The sequence below is a fragment of the Sebastes fasciatus genome, chromosome 8 (assembly GCF_043250625.1).
Source record: "Sebastes fasciatus isolate fSebFas1 chromosome 8, fSebFas1.pri, whole genome shotgun sequence".
NCBI lineage: Eukaryota > Metazoa > Chordata > Actinopteri > Perciformes > Sebastidae > Sebastes > Sebastes fasciatus.
The window spans coordinates 10,253,876-10,272,960 of NC_133802.1; the positions used below are offsets into that span (position 1 = coordinate 10,253,876).

Genomic DNA, 19,085 nt, shown 5'->3' on the forward strand with positions numbered 1-19,085 from the left:
GCACCACAACATCCTGTTTAGTATTTTCAAAATAAATTGGTGTAACTATTCTGTAATGCAAATACAGTGGATGTTTCACTTAAAGGACCCATATCGTGCTCATTTTCAGTTTCATACTTGTATTTTGTGTTTCTACTAGAACATGTTTACATGCTGTAATGTTAAAAAAAACACTTTATTTTCCTCATACTGTCGGCCTGAATATGCCTGTATTCACCCTCTGTCTGAAGCGCTCCGTTTTAGCGCATTTCAACGGAATTGCGTTGCTAGGCAACAGTTTGGGTCCATGTTTACTTCCTGTCAGCTGATGTTATTTACATACACTGCAACAGGAAATAAACTGGGACACATTTAGAATGTTTATATTTAAAACCGTGTAATGGTCTGAATATTGTGTATTTGTGACATCACAAATGGACAGAAATCCTAACGGCTTGTTTCAAACGCACAATATCTGAATACGGCTGTGTGTATTTCTCCGTATATTGAGCGTTTTGATAGTTATGATAGTATTATATAGCACTTAAACGTGCTTTATGATATAAAAGACATGAAAATCTCACTTTTTACAATATGGGACCTTTGATTAAATTTTTTTTCAAATAGCCATATTCAGTCTGTTTACATCATCTGTACTGAAACACCATGGAGTACATACACATAGCATAGTTTATGGATAAACAAGGTTTCCTTTATTTTGAAAAATAAATTAACATTTCTGACAAAACCGGAAACTTGACGAAGCCGCTGGCTTCCGGTTGGAAACGTTGGAACTTCCATTGTGCTCTTCAAAATAGACACCACTGGAAACAATTCTGTCTTCACTGATGTTCCGACAAAGGACTATATTACATTATGTGTTTACTCTCTCCAGCAGAGGGAGGCTGGAGGACAGTTAGTCTCAGAGCAGCAGCTCTTGGACATTTTAGCAGAAGACAAGCTTGCTGTCATAGTCCTCCTGCAGGAATACTACACTGAACTATCTTGTCCCTCAGTGTGGTCAAGGCATTTTGGAAGAAACACTTCATCAGACACATATTAATGGAATTTTATTAACAAGATAAAAACATCACTCACTCACTCTCTCTCTGTCTCTCTCTCTCTCACTCTCTCACTCACTCTCTCACTCTCTCTCTCTCACTCTCTCACTCACTCTCTCACTCTCTCTCTCTCACTCTCTCACTCACTCTCTCACATCATGTAATTATCACCCAAACCCCGTTGAAACCAGAAAATGTAAACATGAATTTTCAATATGAATAGTTGCAGTATAAAATATCATACATGAATAACTGTGTTCAGTAAATATAATAAACAATATACAAATTATCATACACATGACAACAGACATTCTCACAGTATCATTTATACCATGGAACAAAAAGAAGCTTTTACACCATGGATTATGCATTTTCATTATCCTTGAGGCAGTTAAGGTTAGAATGGCTAATGAAATATGTAGAAATGTAACACAGACGGCTAAACTACCTGCCATTGATACAGTGCATGAATACATAAACATAATAATAGAAGGTTTCAGTGCGAATATGGTGTATAAAACAGCACTTGACTGATCCCAATGATCCTTTATGATGCTATCTGTTCATCTACTCTATATCAGAAAGCTTCCTACTTACTCATCCAGAGTTCATTTCTCAGACACGTTTTTAATGTCAGAGAACATCGTAACCAGAGGACCGAGAGACGTCCTTCCTGTATTGTTTCCTTTTCTCACACATGATGAAGCTTGTGAAGATTCTTCATCAGTCAGTGGCAAGTTCAACACACCAAACCTCTTCAGTGGTGCTTTTTTTAGCTCCACTCCCAGTCTGGCATTCAGCTCCAAAGGAACCACAGTCCTTTCAAACAGACGGCAGTCACCTAACCGTTGCTGCCTGCTTGTTAAAATCCATTCAAGGCTGGTAGCCATAATACGGGTCATCTGGGGGAAGAGAGCACACACAAAAAGAGTCAACACGTAAGGCCACTGTCACACTGGAGCATTTAGCAGCTAAAGAGCCAGACAGAACCAAAAACAGAGTCAATAGTGGACACAAACATTACGCCAGTGAATGCTAATGTTGCCCTGTGTCTGATGGATTTGTAACTAAGCGACGGTTTGCTAACATGTTCAACTTTATAACACAGTTTATAAGGTCAATGTTGCATTTACAGCTTGTTGCTTTGCCCCAAAGTGGTAAAAATAAATCTATTGGCTGCCTGTAAGGTAGAAAAATGAGTTAGTAAATGTAATGTTAAATGGTTTGTTATAGAAAAAGGACGCCTCAGGTAGATGTTGAGTAATTTACCCTTATAGAGATATAACAAGATTTGTGAAATTCTTTACTGTTACAGAACTATAATGCATTCCAGTTTCTTCGTAGAAGACTTCATTAATCTGGGACTCAGTGTGATTTGCCTCCGGTAGACCTGGATCATCATCATCATCATCATCATCATCATCATCATCATCATCATCATCATCATCATCATCATCATCATCATCATCATCATATCTTAACATTACCAGGCTGTGTGTCTCTTTCCTGGTAGCTAACCTGTTTGCTGGGGCGCTCTGTGGCAGCCTCCACTGCTGTCACACACTCCCGGTGGTCCAATCTCGCCTGGCTGTCCAGGAGATCCGCTGATCCCTGGGGGACCTGGCTTACCGTCATCTCCTTTGTCACCTGGACTTCCCAGCTTGGACTCACCTAGAGGACCTGCAGACGCACATAACACACAATGCACATGCATCATAACCACACATCAGTACAGGGCTGTGAACTATTTTAAATATTATATATGAAATACATGACTCATAGAGAGGTACCTGCAAATCCTTTTACCCCTGTGGGCCCCTCGACGTTGGTCCCTCCATCACCTTTCCCCCCTGGCAGACCTCGTCTTCCTGTAGAGAAGGAAGAGAGTCAAACGCTTATCATAATAATAATATCACAATGGACCCTAAAAATCAGACAAAGGTGGCAAATTCATCATTAATAAATGCTCAGACTTCTGTTTGCTTGACAAACGAGAGAATTTGGTTGAATTATTTTCATTTCAACAAACAAACATCAGCTATCCGGTGTGACGGAGTCTCACCCTGTTCTCCTGGATATCCACCCCTGCCAAGTCTCCCCCTCGAGCCGACACGCCCCTGGGTGCCCCTGGAGCCTGGGGGGCCCTTGGGCCCTGGTATACCAGGTTCCCCGGGGGGCCCCACCGGCTCCTCGATAGGAGCTGGCTTACGACTTATCTCGTTAATGAACATGTCAAGCTTCAACACCTCCTCTGAAAAACACACACGACTCCGGATAAAGTACGAGCAGGAGAAGATGTTTGCATCTGATGAGTGAGTTAATTATATATACAGTATATATATACTGTATATAATATGCAGTACTCACTATGCACTAGTTGCTCACAGGCCTGTGTGACCAGTTGGTAGATCATGGCCATAGACTGAGGTTCCCCCTGTTAAACATCAGCACATTCACCAACCAGAACCAAGGTATTATTATGAAATTTCACTTTTATACATACAGTAATAAGCAGTGGCCAAATGTGACCCACTTCAACGAGAAGACCTCTTTTAGAATGATGTCAGTATTATATATATAACCTACCTTCTCTCCTCGCTCCCCTTTACCTCCTGGCAGACCCTGTGAAGCAACAGATACACCAGTATTAAGATTAATAACAGAGTGACCCATAGGACGCTGGTGTGTGTGTGAAAGAGGACAACATCTGATAACACACAATGTGATCCTTTTTCCATCAAGAGCCTAGCTTTAAAAGCACTCCTTGGTTCCAGGCCTCTGCCATAAAACCAAGTACCAGAGTCTCCAACGGGCCTATTCTGGTGTCAACACTCGGTGTGGAACACGGTGTTGAACCAGCAAACTGTTATTTTCCTGGAGGGTGCACTGAGGTTTTTTTTCCTCAACTGCACCGGTCTGGTATCCATGGTGACCTGCAGTGTGCCCCAGTGGGAGGAGAGGCACAGAAGATGGTCATGGAAGATCCTGCAACATACGGCAGTCCTGGTGCCAGGCATGAGTGCCGAGCAGTCTGCAGGCCGCCTGCTCAGAGCAGGTGGAGAGCTCAGTGCACTTTTGTTCCGTTATATTTTGGTTGCTTTATTTGGTGACCTGTAGAAAACCTCTCTAACATCACATGACCTCCTTCAGTCATGTTTGGTTCATCTTCCCACCTTTCATTCTGGCATTAATGCCAGCCAGACTGCATGAAGATGAATGAGTGATTCTCCAGAGCAGTTAGCAGTACTATACTGAAGGCCTGTCCTTCACTCTTCACAGCCACATGAAGGCAGCAGCTATCTGTTCCACCTGGTGTCTCTAACTGGAGTCAAGCTACGGTGAGGCACGGCAGATCAGCTGGTTACATTTAGTACAACCAGCAGCAGACTGCTGTAACATAACCACAGAACCTCTCTGCTCACGTGCACATCAGACTTGTCATTTTGTTTAATTATTCTACAGTTTCAGTTCACAGACTTCCATGTAAATCAATTAAAAGCACCGTGATGAGCAACATGATGTGATAGAGATTGTTCAGGTTACAATGTGTAGTGATGTACAGTGTTATTTTAAAAATTCAAATTTATTTTTTGGACCATAACCAGAATCATGTTTATGTTACAATATGAAGGTTAAAGAGGAAACTATTTTGTTCCTAGATTGTCAGCAATTATCTTTGCACATAAAACAGTCAAATCAAACTGAATTAAACTTTAAAAAATAATTTCAGATATAAAAACATACAACATGCATTTTAAATTCCATGTTATGGCAGAATGGTGGAGTTTAACTGCAGAGGGGTTATGGTATGGATGGAGATGACAAATAAAATTGTACACTATTACACATGGAATACATGGAGAACGTCAGATCTTCATCGTGTCCAGGCAGAAACGTGAGTTAAAGATTCATCTAGATTCATATTTGTAGCTCTGCAGGTGCGTGCTAGACATGTTTGATGTCATTTACAGTAATAGCATAAATAATAACAGTTCACTCTTAAATATATATCTGGCACGACTCACATGATATGTCCAAATTTGAGTATGGAAACATCTGTTAAAAGAGGTCTAACATGACTCCCTGGTCGCCGCCCCTTCAACGTAGACCTTCGTCATCTCTTCTTCCCTTTTATGCTGCTCTGGCAGCCTGCATGGATGACTTTCCCCCCTGAACTGAAGAACTGGAGTAGAAACGTCTTCACCAAACCAGGCCGCCTCACACTGACCCAGATTCTCTCCCTCTCTCTCCTGTGTCAGCCCGACTCCTTCAGCTCACCCCTCCATGTGCTGCCATCAGTTCTCTCATTTATCTTTTACACGTGGTTATCCTTGTCAATATTCAGCAAGGCATCACATTTTGTGTTCAGTGTGTGTGTAAAGCTTTTCGTTGAAGTTCCCAAGAACTAGATGTGTCTGGTAATATGACCCCTGGTCACTGTGGATAAAACATAACCACATGTGAAGACATACATGGTTAATGACACTATCAGTCTCTCTCTGGTCTTACCGTAGGTCCCACCGGTCCTGAGAAGCCCCTGTCCCCTAAAGGCCCTGGGTGTCCTGGCATTCCTTGGAAACCCTGTAAAATACAAATAAATGGATGGATGTAGAACAGCAGACGAACAAAGGAAGGAGGAGTTGTCCATTCCTGTATTAAACTGACAGTCCCCTTTAGGTTTGGACCACTCTGAGGTTTCATACTGACATATAAAGCATGTGTGACCTGATCGGCTCTAATAAGCACATAATAATTCCCCTTTGTCACCTAAATATCCAGGACCACCACTGAGCACCCCGGTCTCCACAGGACGCTGACCTAGGCCTGTTGTGTTAACACTACATTTCTCACAGTCACCTCACGTTAAAATAACTTTCATGTTTTCCTACGATAGTTTGCATAGTATCCCATATCGCCTGTGTGGACATGTTGTGGCAGGAACATTTGAACAACATTTAGACAGCCTCTCCAGCAGGAACTAAATACTCAGTTGTTTGGTTGACGTAACGGTATGGTGGTGTTGGGGTGAGTCAGGGAGGAAATAACGAATCCAGTGGTGATGCACACAGTACAGGTACATGGAGACACTGCAGGTTGACAGAGATATTAACACTATTACAACTGGGGTCAGAATACACACTTCACAGGTCAGAACCACCAGTAGGTCATTACAGCAGACAATACTAAAGGGATGAACGACATATCCTCCATTCTTAGAAGCCTCACCAGCAGTTGTGCTAACTGTAAAGCTCATTGTTGTGTGGAACTACAGTAACATTGCTTCAAACGTGTTTATTACAGACCAAATCTGTAAATCTTGGGAACACACACTCGGTCCAGTAATGCCGGGTTTGGCCTGATGGGGGTGCTAGAGGAACGTTTAATATGTGTCCACAATAGACTGGGTTCATTCTCAGTAAATGTAATGTGTCCATGTGCCCATCAGATTTTAATATTATTTTGTGTGTCTTGGAGTAAATTGTGCCCCGATGGTGACACAAGACAAAAGGTCACCAGAAACATTTCATCCTCTGAGGACAACACATATCCACAGCAGATGTCATGGCCATTAACATATTAGTTTTTGGACCAAAATGTCGGTCACGGTGGCACCAAAGTCGGCAATGCTCAAATTCTACACATAGTGGCTCTGAAATTAAATCCGGTCTTACCCTGGGTCCAGTGAGACCGGGTCCACCGATGTTCCCTTCCAGCCCCCTGATGCCCTGTGAACCACAGTGCAGAGAGATGAGAAGGAGAGAGGCTCTCTGCTTCAGCTCAGCTGTATGAAGAACTGATGTCATTTACTGTTCTGAGATCAAGCAGCTCACCTGAGGGCCTGGAACCCCCTCTTCTCCTATTGGACCTAGAGGTCCTGGTAAACCCTGTAGATGAGAGGCAGATGAATGGTTTCATAGACAACAACCCAGGGAATAAGATTAAAAGTGTTTCTGTATTTCAGGTCTGACTCACTTGGCCTCCTGGTCGCCCAGGATCTCCCTTCTCCCCTCTCGCACCTGGCGGACCCTAAAAGGGAAAATATGAAAACACAAAACAAGTACATTTTATACAACGTACTAGATTCATAAGTCTTTAGTAAGATATGTACCATGTTTAATACCGCAATACACAAGTACGTATTTAAAGCAAAGAAGGGTACCCACCACTTTACCCTGCATCGCCATGCCTCGGGGTCCTGTGCTGCCCAGGGGTCCAAGACCTCCCTCTAATCCAGACTTTCCTGGAGGACCCACCTCCCCCTAAAACACAGAAGAACTGACTTGAAGACATCAATATGGAGGCATGCCTCTAACCAAAACAATTTAAATTTAAGGAAGAAAGAGCCCTGACCAATAAATACCATGCTATGCTCTAGTTTTCTGAATCTAAGAAATATTTTCATCTCACCTTGACACCTTGCTCTCCCTTCTCGCCTTTCTCACCACGAGGACCTGGCTTTCCCTGGAGAAAAAGAAAAAGAATTAAAGTCCTTGTGTTATCAAACATTAATATTCTGGGTCTAACTGAGCTCTTGTGGTGACATACGGTTGGTCCAGAGGAACCAGAAGCTCCGGGGACGTCAGAGGAACAGGTACAGGTGTAGGCTGGGGCAGGACAGCTCTCCTCATCTCTCTGACAGACACACACACACACACAAACACACACACACACACACACACACACACACACACACACACACACACACACACACACACACACACACACACACACACACACACACACACACACACACACACACACACACACACGCACGCACACACACACGCAATAAAGACATTAAGACAGCTCTTGAAGCCACAAGTACATTTACTATGTAAGGGATAATGAACAGCGAGCAAGACGCCTCTTGGCGTCGGGGTCTTGCATCATCCTGAAGGGGTTTATTTCACAACAATGACCGGCTCTCTGTACATTATTCTGCTTATTACACAGCTACTTACTTAAAAAATTCAATAATTTGACACAGAAATGTTTCACCAGAGACCGACATCAAAACTGCATCCACAGCAACGGTCTGTTATAAAGCAATAACAGACGTTGAACGTTGCCTACCATTTCATGCTCTCTATGATCTTTTCACATCTAAGTTATTGTGTAACCTCTTGATCACAAGCGGCATCTACAGTAACCAAGCCTCTTATGATGATTACAGTCCAGCACAGGAAGCCGATAAGATCACACCGTTGCTGTGTTCTTAAGATATTAAATACGTTAAGTTTTGATCATTTTATTAAATGAATTAAATCTTAAACTCATCTATAAATGCCTACATAACCAGGCTCCCTTTGTGGTTCCACTCAGAGCTTCAGGCTCAGTAACACATGGAGCATCCAACAGGAGACGGAAGGTCTCCTCACCCAAATCCTCATCATTTTAAACTCAAACTGGATCCTGACTGGGATCATTTAAACTGGATCCTGACTGGGATCATTTTAAACTGGATCCTGACTGGGATCATTTGGGGATCAATCGTGAAGTCATGAATGATCTGCTGCTTCTTGTTTTATGGTGTTTTATTATATCATAGTTTGTATTGTTCTGTCTGTAGTTTCTTGTCGAGTTTTGTACGTATTAATTTGTCGAGTTTGTGTTTTGTATGATCTCTTGTGTATTTGTTGTTGTGTTTAATGTACATTAAAAGTCCACCTAGAGATGCTGTGGTGTGTGCAGTAAATCTTGTGTGTGGTTTATGCTAGAGACTTGTCCCTGTACAAATAAACATTAAATAAATACACGTTGGTTCAGCTCAACACATGCCTATACCCAGACAGAGCTGATTAAATGTAGATATAAATGGTAACATAGACTGACCTGTCCAGGCAGGTCACAGCATGTGTCCTCTAGAGCCCACGTGGTGTTACAGACGATCTCAAAGGACTGCAGCTGGAACTGGACACAATGAAGAACACGGCAAACAGCCAGGGTTTTATAATATATCTTCAGAGTGTGTCATTTATCGACAGGACAGATTGATTAAAATCAGATAAACAGAATAAAGAGTACCGGTGCTGATCCACTATTGGGCCCTCTGGTCTTCACCAGTTTGCCCAGCATCTCAAAGCCGTCGGTCGGTAGGTTGCCCAGAGGGCGGGCAGGCCTCTCGCCCACACGCTGGCAGTCCACAGACAGGGACACGCCCACCTGGCTGACAGACAGGTGAATCTGCCAATCACATATATTCATATTAGACCAGGTAGTCAGATTTACTAGGCCCCAAGACCTTTTTTTCAGATTCAGATTCAGATTAAGACAACTTTATTGATCCCAAGAAGGGCAATTCATGTCCAGCTTACCTCATCACAAACACACAGACAACATCCAAAATGTTATGTCAAGCACAGATCAGTAAAACTGACAAACAGAGGTCGGTAAAGGACAGGAGATAAGTTAATAAAATATAATAAATATAGCAATAAAATAGATAAAAAGAAAAAACGAATAGATAATAAATAGTCATTGTTTCGTGATTTGTCATGTAAGGGAACTGTCGTAAAAAATCTCACGTGAAATGACTCCCGTCTGAGTTTAATAACCTGATAGCAGAAGGAATAAAAGATTTGGAGTAACGGTTACTGTGGTTCTCCTCAGAGGTGCCTGATAACGGCGGCCTGGCGGCATCAATGAGAACTCAGGAGACAGAACAGGAAGAGGTTGGCTGATAATATTCTTTGCCTTCTTTACCACCTGATTCTCCCAGAGGGAACACAAGTCAGACACAGACCCGAGATCATCCACTGTATGTGGATTCTATTTCAAACCACCTCTTTCCTTTTATTACATGTCATTGACATGACATGAAATTTCTGTTTTATTGGAGACGTAACGTAGCTCGATGGAAATAATGACATTCAACCTGAAAACATGACATCAATGTTTCTTGTTTTGCTAAATGAAAGTGAATGTGTTTATGATGTCACCTTGTGAAAACTGCCATAGAACAGTCTGTGGACCTCCCGCTGGTCAAAGGTCAGCTCCTGCACTTCTCCCCTGTAGTCCAGACTGAAGTACACCAGATGCTTGGTGGTAGCTGTGGGGGAAGATGCTCAGCGATCAACTTCTAACTCTAAATAATTAATTAATTGATTAATTAATTTTCATCTATTCTTTTGGCTGTTTAAAATGCATATTAACTCATTTCATGTTTCATCACAGTGAAATGATCGAACTTGTTGTACGATACTGAAACTTCATTGTAAAAGCTCACAGATGACTTGCTATGTTTCTTCTAAATCTGAGGTTACATTTACTTTAAATTAAACTAGATTTAACTAATGATTACTTTCATTATTGATTAAAGTGTTGATTATTTTCTCAACTCATTGTTTGGTCCATAAAAGTTGAGAATTACGGTTGCAATTACAATTGCTCACCCAAATTTCCTAATGCCCAAGATCTCCAAATCCCTTGTTTTGTCTGACCAACAGTCCAAAAGATATTAATCTTATCAGTACATCAGACTAAGAGCTTGAATCATAGGCAACGGCTGGTAATGTTGCTTGAAAAACACTGTAAACCATAAATATCAAAATAATCTCTGAGTCTTTTTCTATTGATTACTAATTGATTGATCGATTAATCTCTCAGCTCTAAATAAAACCATGAACCATACTCAGGCAGGTCTCTAAGAAATGTTCAGATGTGACTTCAGAGTGGTCAGAACTCGTCATGAGAGCTGGTCCAGTATCGATGTCAGAACGGGAGACTAAAGGGATTATGAGATGTAACTCACGGTCGAGCACCACTCCCATCTGGGGCTGGAAGTCGTTGTCAGTGAGCTGCCAGAGGGCGAAGGGCTCCCGAGGCGTCTCCTGCAGCACGCGGAAGGAGATGCTGATGGTGTGTTCTGGAGAGAAACCTGCAGGGTGGATGAACCTGGAAGGGGAGAGGGACGTATAAGGTTTCTCTTTCTTTTAAAAATACAGTAAACATGCTGCTGCACAATGGCAGAGAGAGGCAGAGTGTGCTGGAAGATCTTGTCAGAAAAATTGCACTTGTGTGCTGTTTAATATGCGGTCAGCTGATCTGAGGTCTGGTGTGAGGCCGTGTCTCTGATCCTCTTTGACTGGATCCTGTGTCAAACAACATCTGGCTGTTCTCAGGGAACACAGTGGACCCTCTTCTCCCACCTAGAGGACCTGGCTCTTCTTAAATCCAAGAGTCAGACAGACTCAGGAGGATGTATGCCCAACAGACATCAAGGAAACCCAGGTCATGTGTGCACATGCACCATCAACACGTCCAGTTATGGTTGATGGAGCGGTGCTTCACCGATATTAGGAGCATTATCAACAGTGATGGAGCCAAGAAAAGCATCAAAGCCAGGATTAACAAAGCCAGAAGAGCCTATAATTGACTCCCTCCCATCTGGAAGTCTAAGGAGGCTTCACATCAGGGACGTGGGCCTGGATCAGAGTCCACTTGACCCCAAAGTCCAGTTCGTTGATTAGTGTGAACACTGTGGGGGGGCAGAGTGTGGAGTTGGCATATTTTCACATCAAACTCTGTGAAATAAGAGCTTATTTAGACCAAACCAGAGTTGGTGATTGTTGGAAAGACTAACGACGACCGTGTTGGTGAGTTTTATTTTGTTTCTGTCAAGTTTGAATGAAGTGTTTTAAGATGCTCCGCTACTAGAACAGCTGATCTCAACATAAACAAATACACGTGGATGATGATGCAAGTGTACTTGGGTATAGAACAACTTTACTAATGTGAAAGCTGAGCAGCAAGAGAGTGTGTGTGTGTGTGTGTGTGTGTGGGGGGGGGTGGGGGGTGGGGGGGGGGGGCACCGTACAAATCAATAATACCTAATATGAAAACGTCTTAAGGTCAAAGAGCAGGACTTCCAAGAGCAACCTGAAGTCTCTACTGCTGTACGAGTGCTGGTCGATCATTAACACAGAATCCTTAATATGCATCATAAAAACACTCTTTGCAACCTAGTCTAATTTTTCTTCATTAGCTAAAGGCCTTACTTTTCATTTTCTTTTTTTATTCTGCATCCAGAGTATCAAATATTTGTCCTATTCAGCGACACCGATGATCAGTCCCATATCCAGCCTGAGCCTGTACTGGTAGCCTTTCACAGACAATTCATTTAGAGATGTGTTATTGCTCCTTTACATCCATTCTCTTATTTCAGTAATAAACACATTATAAATGTCTGAGTGAGGGCGTTCCCTCTCTTTAAAGCAACCTCTGTAGATTCTTCCTCAGGTGAATCTGGTGTACAGTATGAACTCTTCAGTGGGATTGGATTACTCTGGCCACATGTGGAAGTTGTCATGTAACCATAAAGGATATTTATTTAACTTTATATGCACAAAGCATGACAAACCTACAAACAGCTGGACAAACACCACAGAGACGGTATTGTTACTGTGAGGCTGCATTCATGCTTATTGGTGTATAAACACAAGCAGAAGCCAGAGAAGAAGCAGAGAGTAAAAGAGACGGTCTCACTTGGTGCTCTGTGTCAGCTGGACGTCTCTGAACAGAGTGTAGGTGGGGACGATGTTGAAGACAAAGGGCTCGGCTGCCACGCCGTTCACGGACGAGTGAGCTGTCTTCGTCAGTCCAAACGCTTCCATCATGTCAAACCCTGAGACCACAACCACAGGACAGAAATAAAATGAGACAACATGGGGACAGTCTCTTATTGTTCTAAATCTGATGTTTCAATCCTTCAAAATTAACCTTTTAGTTTGATAGTTACGTGTGAGGCTCTCACCTTTAACAATGCTGTTTCTGATGGTGACTTCAGGGCACACTGGGACACAACAGAGACGTGTTGAAATGTTATGAACAAGGCAGAGATAACATCAGTTTTTTCCCTATGGGCTCCAGGTACTCTAAAACTAATTTACCATTTAAGATTACGTCTCAAGGAAGATGATATGATGGAGGAAAGAACAATATGTAGCTGGGGAGAAAGCAATAAGGAGTGAGAAACTGATTGTCTTGTTGATGCATAAGACTGGAATGTATTATTGCTTATTTATCATCTTTCAGTGGGATCATACTGTAATAATAAGAAGGTATTCTGATGGTCTCATTTACATTTAATGGGTCTTAAAACATGCAAATTTCATTTAAACTGACAAATGAAGCATGACGCCAGTCCTCATGACTATATGAAATTAATTTCACCCACATCACCATAACCAATTGTTACTCACTCTCTCACTGTGTTAATGTCGTGAGGATGAAAGAAATATAGAAACTGATGTAGTCCTCACTGGAGTCATCTAAGGCCCCGTATTAACAAGTCTGCTCAGTTTGAACGGAGATATCTAAAATAAATAAAGTGCTGATCAGACTTTTCTCTACGGAGGAACAGATGTGTGATATGATGGTGAGTCACCTTCGTTGTGGATCGGGTACATCCGGGGATGGATGGGGATTCTGGCCGGAGCTGTGGCTGTAAAAGGAAAGTAAATCCAATCACAACACATTTAACAAACAACAAGAATGTTCAAGGATCATGTACTGTTTGTATCAATCTATATTATAACTACTGACTGATTTGATTACATTCAGTAGAGAAAAATCCTAGAAATAACTGATTACCAACCAACTGCCTTCAACATCTAACATACTGTGTCTGTGTGACAGAGATGAGGTCACACCTGTTGGATGGAGGATGGAGACGGCGGCGCCCTCTGCTGAGCCCAGAAGTGAGTGCACGCTGATGCGATACAGAGTCTCTGGTTCCAGATCAGTGAAACAGTGACTGCTGCTGGACTCATCCACAGTCTCTTCCTTTGTCTGCTTGTCTGTACACAATGCACACACAGACAGGACATGTACAGTACACACCAATGGGTAGATGAACAGTGGTTAGTGTGGTTTCTGAGACAGCTTTATGTGAGTTAGATTCAACTCTACTGTCATTGCAGACTACAGGTACTCTAACGAGAAGTGCAAGAAGCAGTGCAGAGTGCTGTCCAGAGTATATACAGAATACGATAAACAGAAAGGGGTACTAATACACTAGTATGAGCAGTATGAACAGTATCAAAAGTGTGTATGAATACACTAAGATATACAGTATACAGTATGAACAGTATGAAGCAGAGCATGTATCAGTATAAAATATACAATGTTGTGTGGACACATGTATCCTGTTTATTATCAGGTTTTTGAAGTATCCCATTTATGTGTTTGAGCATGTAAACACCATATCCTGATTTACCTGATCCTGTTCATAAGAAAGCTGAATATGCTGTATACACTTTATCCCGGTTATTGTGAATCTCACTTCTAGAGGAAACAGAGTTTTGTCTTGTGGTAATGAAAGAGGCTGCATATGTTCATCCTCCTGTGCGGTGGTATAGTGACAGTGAGAGGCTGACTCAGGTCAAAGTGGAGGACAGTGTTATAATGGGCTCTGAGGAATAGCTCAGTACGTAGTGTGTGTGTGTGGTCGAGCGAGCGAGCAGACAGGTGATGGTGATCGGAGCAGAGGATAAACAAGGCAAAAGTGAGCGTGGCTCACTGCTTGACCCCTACTAAAGTAGGGCCAAAGGTTTTGCCCTTTAGGAACTAATGGAATTAGTCCATTGAGCACAATCTAGATTGTTATTAGCTCACCTTCCTCAAGCCCAGGGCCTGTACAAACAGACTGCAGTAACCAGGATACTAGTGATTATCATACAGGGATATGAATAACCTGATTTCTATGTGTTGCATGTGAACATCATATCCTGAATATGATCAAAACCAGGATAAGCATCATCTACTCATGTCCATGTGACCACTCAGTTACTTCACAACAGGTTACCTTTGACAGACTGGATGACGATACGATATCCATCGACAGCAGACACGGGTCTCCAAGACACACAGATACTGGAGTGGTCTGACCTGACCACACTCACACTGCTGACCCGCAGACTGGCTGGAGGGAGAGACAGACGGACAGACGGACAGACAGACAGTGAGGTAGGTAGATACAGAAGGCTGATACAGACCAGTCGGGGCCGGTATCTATGAAACCTCTATGGTCACTTCAGGCTGTATTATCTTCATACAACTTTAAAACAGTAGTCCTCCTCAACACCTGCAAACTGACCTGGTGGAGAACAACCATTTAAGTGCTAACTATCTGTGGAGGCTAGGCCCAAAACAATGTTTGTACATGATTATCTAATACTTGATAAACATCATCTATTAATAGTTTCTGGTTTTATGAACACACGTAAAAATGAATTTGTCATTTCTATGTTTTCTGATTTATTGTTGCCAAAACTCTTTTACAGCCCAGACCCAGTAGAACTGTTAATGCACCTTTCACCATTTTAATGGATTCATGCTGAATCCAACGTGTTATAAACTGGATGATTTCAACTTGTTGTTGTTGATGTATACGTTGGGATTGGGACAGACCTTGTATCTCTGTTACTACGTTATCATCATACAGTTTTCCTAAATATCTTTTCTTTGTTGGAGAGTGTGTGCCCTCTGCATGTGATGCAGCCTTCTACTCCTGGACTGACTGAGTCACACTTCTGGAGCCCTCTTAAAAAAAGTTGGTGGCACGTTTTCATCATATGGACTGTAGCATAATCAATATTAATAATTAAATATGAACACACTTTTTGTTTGTATTTTAGTTGACTAAACATATCTACATATGTATTGAGGCAATCTAGGTATTTTGTTATATTTGTCACATATGATGTATATATAGATGTCTGAAGGAAACAGAACAAGTGATACTTTTAGATGTTCATTTACCTTTACCTACCTTAAATATGATACTCTTCTACATAAACCTGTCAGTGTGTTACCATTAAATCTGTTTTTAAAAAGCTTAGAAAGCTGTGTGTGTTCTTTCAGTTTGACTCACTGGTTTTGCCCTGAGCTGAACCGCTGCCTCCTTCTCTGTTGCGGTACTCAGCGGTGACCAGGATGCTGTAACGTGTATCTGGCTGTAATGACTCCAGCACCACCCGCTTCTCACCACCTTGGACCAACACCTGTAGACAACAAACCCACCGTTCAAAGAAAATTGTCCAAGTGTTGACACAGCGACAGAGCTAATCTGACCCCTGACCCCTGAGAAGCTTTATGATCTACTGCCCGGCAGGATGAAGAGGTGACGACTACGGCCCACTCACAGTGCTGTCCTGGGACTCAGCTGCAGTCAGTGCAGTGTAAGACACACGGTACTGGAGGACATGCGCGTTGGGAGGTACCCAGCTGACCACCAAGCTGACCGCCGTCTCCTCAGAGACCGATATGCTGGATGGGCCTCCACCAGACACTGCAGGGACAACATACAACAAGCAGAGACATTTAGACTCACTACGAGGAAACGTTTATTGATGAGAGAGATGACAAATATTGCCCTAATGAGGAGAGAGTTGGCCTTCACCCGTGAAACATTAAAATACCCCCCTGAGGTTTAAATGTCATTCATTGGTCAGACTGTGAATCTGAAGGAAATGAAGACCACAGAGCATTTGACGGAAGTTAGAGATTCGGTAATGCACAAATTAGGAAAAGGCCACAAAATAATATGGATCTATAGAATTGTTTTGACTAAATGGGCCCCTTTATATTTCTTGTTCCAGTGGTTGTTAATGCAGTAGCTGACAGGAAGTAAACTTGGACCAAAGCTGTTGCCCTAGCAACAGATTGGCAATGAAAAGGTCTATAGTGAGGAAATGGAAGCTGACTCACACCAGGGCTGGGTATCGGTACTAATAACCCAGTACCAAGTAGTATCAAAACTTCTCCAGTCTCGCAGCCAATCACCACAGGCGTTCTTCGACCTAATGCGACGTGTGATTGGCCCACTACTGCAGCAGCTACAACCCATACAGTCTGTGGTGTGGTGAAGTCCAGCGCCGTGTATTTGATGGAGTTGGCTGTTCAGCGTCCATCTCAGCACGTTGAACAGCCAGAACGTTGGTACAGAACATTGGAAAGTATGGCTATACTACACGCCTTCCGTCTGATAAAAATACATACGGTGGTGGTGACATTTTAGGCAGCTGAACGCTTCCATTCACATGATGGGTATTGAATGAAGTACTCTGATGGTATCACTTTAAGGGTTCTGGTATTGTATTGGTATTTGTACCGTTATCGTCCTTTTTTTAAACGATACCAAGCCCTTGATGGGCATCTTGTTAGAATTGAAGGAAGAATGGATGGTGCCAAACACAAGGAGATACTGCGAGGAGCAGCAGGACAATGACCCCAAACACAAGGCCAAAGCAGCACAGGAGGGATTAAACAACAAGGTCGAGCAGGGCTCCGAGCAGGGCTCCGCGAGCAGGGCTCCAGACTAACCTTTCTACTGGTGTTACCAACTTTCTCGGTCGCAGCAGCACATGACTGGTATTAATCAATGTCATTGGCTCAGTGGGTCGGTCTGTAACAGCTAAATGGATTGTTTCATAAAGTTCTACGCCACTACGTACACGCACATCATGTGCTGGCGGGGGGAACCAATGACCATGATCATCATGCATGAATATGTGACCATTTCTATCGTAGTCTGGACCCACTGTAACTCTCCACCGTTTACACTTCTTGCCCTTTAACAAAGGTCTGACAAGGTGGAAGTTTATATAAGCAGTATACAGCAGTATTCAACACAGGACTGGACAATGTACTCAGTACCAGGATTTTCTCTTAGAGTGTTCTGTAGGTGGTGCTCTTTCTTTTATCAATGATCATACAGTGCATGCTGCTACCCAGTTCTCTTTCTATAAACTCCAAACAACCTGGATGTGTACAATTCATCTTCCCTTGTTCACTGGAGGATTCTCTTTCAGGAAGAGACCCACCAACATAGCAAGTTCATACTGAGTGACAAAAATGACTCTCCAGTGCTGCTGATAGTATTTTATCTATTAGTGTGTGTGTGTGTGTGTGTGTGTGTGTGTGTGTGTGTGTGTGTGTGTGAGACTCACAGGTGCTATAGCGTATGGCCACAGCTTCACTCTGAGCTCCATCTCCATAAAGAGCAGACAAAGAGATCTGGTATTCTTTATCGTCCTCCACCCCCTCCAGGATGGCCCCCTCACTCTCACCATTCACCCTCAGCTAGAACAAGCAGACAGGTCATACAGTATATTAATCATTATTACACATGATACACTCCAGCCATCCTTTAGTCCACCCCCCACCTGTCTCAGGTCTCCTCCACTGAGGGAGATCCACTTGATGAGGTACGAGACGACATCATCGGCTGCAGCCTCCCAGCGCACCGTGATGTCACTGTCTGAGAAGTTAGTCACCCTGAGGTCTGATGGAGACGGCACCTTCACTAGCAGAGAAGGAAATACAGAGACTTTGACCTGATTCTTTTCATTCACATTTAATCCAGTGTTTCTTCTTCTCTCTGCTGTGCTGTTACACTAGACAAAGCAGATATAAGATGATGCCTTCCAGCACAAACGACTGTGTGTGTGTGTGTGTGTGTGTGTGTGTGTGTCTTACGTGTGGTGACGTTGCTGGTGAGTGCTGCAGACAGGCCTTGTGGGTAGTGAGACTGGACTGAAACCAGATATCTAGACAGAGAGGAGAGGTTCTGCACCACCACTGAGTTCAGTCCTGTCACCTCCACCTGGAGACAGATTTAATTATGATGAATGACTGACACCGACTGAGACTGCAACAATCTCTGAACTAAGACTTCCTCTTCTGTGCACTGCTCACTGTTTACAGTCCGAATAGCAACTAGAGACGTGAGACTGGAGTTGGAGTTGAGAGACGACGCGCATGACTGAATTATTTCACAATTAGCCAGTTTACAAGCTCATTTTAAACCAATAACAAGCTAAATCATCGTCAGACGACAGCGATGGGTTCAGAGATTGTATTTCAGCCGATGCGTTCCGCCTCATTTACCCTCCTCACGGACTGTTTACCTGCATTCAACCAAAGCCTGCTCAGACGTGATTGTTCAATACTACTCAGACTACAAACAGAAACCAGAACGTTTCCGGTACCAAAATCTGGTTCCGTTGCTACAGATTCTACACTCATATGCAGATATCTGTTTAT

General features: G+C 42.8%; 1 protein-coding gene across 2 annotated transcripts in view; it reads right to left on the reverse strand.

The window, feature by feature from the left end:
• Positions 1 to 1,032: 1,032 nt before the first annotated feature.
• Positions 1,033 to 19,085, reverse strand: part of LOC141772360 (collagen alpha-1(XX) chain-like) — a 42,891-nt gene continuing 24,838 nt past the window's right edge. The window contains exons 16-42 of one of the 2 annotated variants that reach the window (XM_074643257.1): positions 18,519 to 18,645; positions 18,206 to 18,345; positions 17,990 to 18,122; positions 16,184 to 16,329; positions 15,913 to 16,042; positions 14,845 to 14,961; positions 13,691 to 13,837; positions 13,426 to 13,482; positions 12,793 to 12,831; positions 12,525 to 12,663; positions 10,792 to 10,934; positions 9,980 to 10,089; positions 9,066 to 9,224; positions 8,874 to 8,951; positions 7,587 to 7,673; positions 7,449 to 7,502; positions 7,205 to 7,300; positions 7,014 to 7,067; positions 6,872 to 6,925; positions 6,713 to 6,766; positions 5,550 to 5,621; positions 3,627 to 3,662; positions 3,408 to 3,474; positions 3,103 to 3,291; positions 2,831 to 2,908; positions 2,559 to 2,720; positions 1,033 to 1,942 (exon numbers count right to left, since the gene is read on the reverse strand). In XM_074643257.1, the coding sequence (XP_074499358.1) occupies positions 1,914 to 1,942; positions 2,559 to 2,720; positions 2,831 to 2,908; positions 3,103 to 3,291; positions 3,408 to 3,474; positions 3,627 to 3,662; positions 5,550 to 5,621; positions 6,713 to 6,766; positions 6,872 to 6,925; positions 7,014 to 7,067; positions 7,205 to 7,300; positions 7,449 to 7,502; positions 7,587 to 7,673; positions 8,874 to 8,951; positions 9,066 to 9,224; positions 9,980 to 10,089; positions 10,792 to 10,934; positions 12,525 to 12,663; positions 12,793 to 12,831; positions 13,426 to 13,482; positions 13,691 to 13,837; positions 14,845 to 14,961; positions 15,913 to 16,042; positions 16,184 to 16,329; positions 17,990 to 18,122; positions 18,206 to 18,345; positions 18,519 to 18,645 (2,697 nt within the window). In that variant the 3' untranslated portion in view covers positions 1,033 to 1,913. Of the gene's footprint in view, positions 1,943 to 2,558; positions 2,721 to 2,830; positions 2,909 to 3,102; positions 3,292 to 3,407; positions 3,475 to 3,626; positions 3,663 to 5,065; positions 5,478 to 5,549; positions 5,622 to 6,712; positions 6,767 to 6,871; positions 6,926 to 7,013; positions 7,068 to 7,204; positions 7,301 to 7,448; positions 7,503 to 7,586; positions 7,674 to 8,873; positions 8,952 to 9,065; positions 9,225 to 9,979; positions 10,090 to 10,791; positions 10,935 to 12,524; positions 12,664 to 12,792; positions 12,832 to 13,425; positions 13,483 to 13,690; positions 13,838 to 14,844; positions 14,962 to 15,912; positions 16,043 to 16,183; positions 16,330 to 17,989; positions 18,123 to 18,205; positions 18,346 to 18,518; positions 18,646 to 19,085 lie in introns of those variants that run through there. The other variant, XR_012594891.1, reaches the window with a different exon arrangement.